The following is a 1,515-nucleotide window of genomic DNA, read 5'->3' as shown; positions in this document are numbered from 1 at the left end:
AAGGGAGGCTTCTTTCTTTTCTCGTTTTCAAAGGATTGTTTCTGTGATATCTGAATATTCATCTCGAAGTATGTTCTTCATTATACTCACCATTAATGTAATTCTCTATTCCGTTATTACATGACGAAGGACTATTTATCTGACTCAATCTATCGGTGCAATCTTCAGGTGGCCGGCAAAGGAGCACCTCACCTACACGGCCTACGTCTGCACCGACGGCCTGCCATCCAGCGCGCCGTGCAAGGTAAGACCGCCGCCGAGGTTTCTCGTCTGGACTGGTCTTCCTCTTTACTCCCTCCTTCCTTTGCTTCGTATATTTTCTTAATCCCATTGGCATTCCAGAGTACGACTTAATCATTTGATCTTACCCATCAATTCCGTTTTCTTCTGTCTGAGATTACTATAAATATAAAAAAAACTGGCTTCTTTATGGTTAAAAATAGTATGTGTCCTTGAGCTAACTGCAAACATCAGCCGTGTAAGGGATAGATTTCAGCATATGCAATCACAACTGAAGTGCTCTTAAACCTGTGTCATATTTAAATGATGTTGAAGAACTGAAAATGTCTTGAAGAGTCAGTCAAAAGCTGAGACAGTAGTCTGTGGAGATTTCTTCTACCAACACTCTCCAACAAGTAATATATTTTGTAAGCAGTAAAAGCTTTAAATGTGCATTGGTATATATTTTCACACGACAAGAGTGTGAATTGGTAGAAACTTATATCCTGTATTTTTCAGAACAATTTGTACTGGAAGAACTTGGGTTCAGCATCAGCGGTGAACCTCACATTGGAGGAATTGAACGTGACTGACTCCGTGACTCCTGACGAGATTCGTTTCGGTCTGTCAGCAGAGACCTTCGCCGAGGACTCCAGCGGCATGGCCTGGGACAGCTGCATCCATCCCCAGCAGTATAACACGCAGCATTCTACACCCAAAATTGTCCCAGACTAGTGAGTACTAGATATTAATGTAGAACTGGTTGGTCTTGTTGTTAGTGTTCGACATACATACAGTATGAATTTTAAGAACATTTCTATCACTAGTCAGCTCATCAAAACTTGGTATTTGACATATAATTCTTATTCATAACCCCAAATTCTCTAGTAGTGTTTGCCGTCTTTATTAGTAGCTGCATACCTTTTGCTGCATACTCTGTTGAGATGCATCTTGCTCACATTTTTAGTTTTGAAATTAATTCTTTCCTATTTGATTTCCATGTGCATAGAGATGACCTAATGCCCTTGACCGCCCTCTTCAGCGACAGCACGACAAACAGCGTGAGTCTGCGCTGGAATGCGGACTGCGCTGCTCGAGGGGGGGTGATCGAGGAGGTGCAGGCGATCTGGTGTGAAGGCCATAGCAGCTGCGTTGACGCAGGCAACGGTAGGAATGCTCAAGGGCTTAAGTGCAGTAAGAGACTAAAGCAGAATTAGTATTTGGATGCAATTCAGGAGCATCACGATTTCTGCATTTCGTATCTCAATCCCCAGCTGAGACATGGTGCTGATCGCC

General features: G+C 42.9%; 1 protein-coding gene across 3 annotated transcripts in view; it reads left to right on the top strand.

The window, feature by feature from the left end:
* LOC119592566 overlaps positions 1-1,515 on the top strand; it is a gene marked incomplete at its 3' end in the record, with an annotated part of 11,187 nt that overhangs the window by 9,251 nt on the left and 421 nt on the right. For all 3 annotated transcript variants that reach the window (XM_037941441.1, XM_037941442.1, XM_037941443.1), the window contains 3 exon segments: positions 169-244; positions 739-953; positions 1,262-1,386. In XM_037941441.1, the coding sequence (XP_037797369.1) occupies positions 169-244; positions 739-953; positions 1,262-1,386 (416 nt within the window).

The sequence above is a fragment of the Penaeus monodon genome, chromosome 30, assembly GCF_015228065.2.
Source record: "Penaeus monodon isolate SGIC_2016 chromosome 30, NSTDA_Pmon_1, whole genome shotgun sequence".
Lineage (NCBI taxonomy): Eukaryota > Metazoa > Arthropoda > Malacostraca > Decapoda > Penaeidae > Penaeus > Penaeus monodon.
Note: the sequence above shows the minus strand (reverse complement) of the source record. Positions and strands in the feature narration are given on the sequence as shown.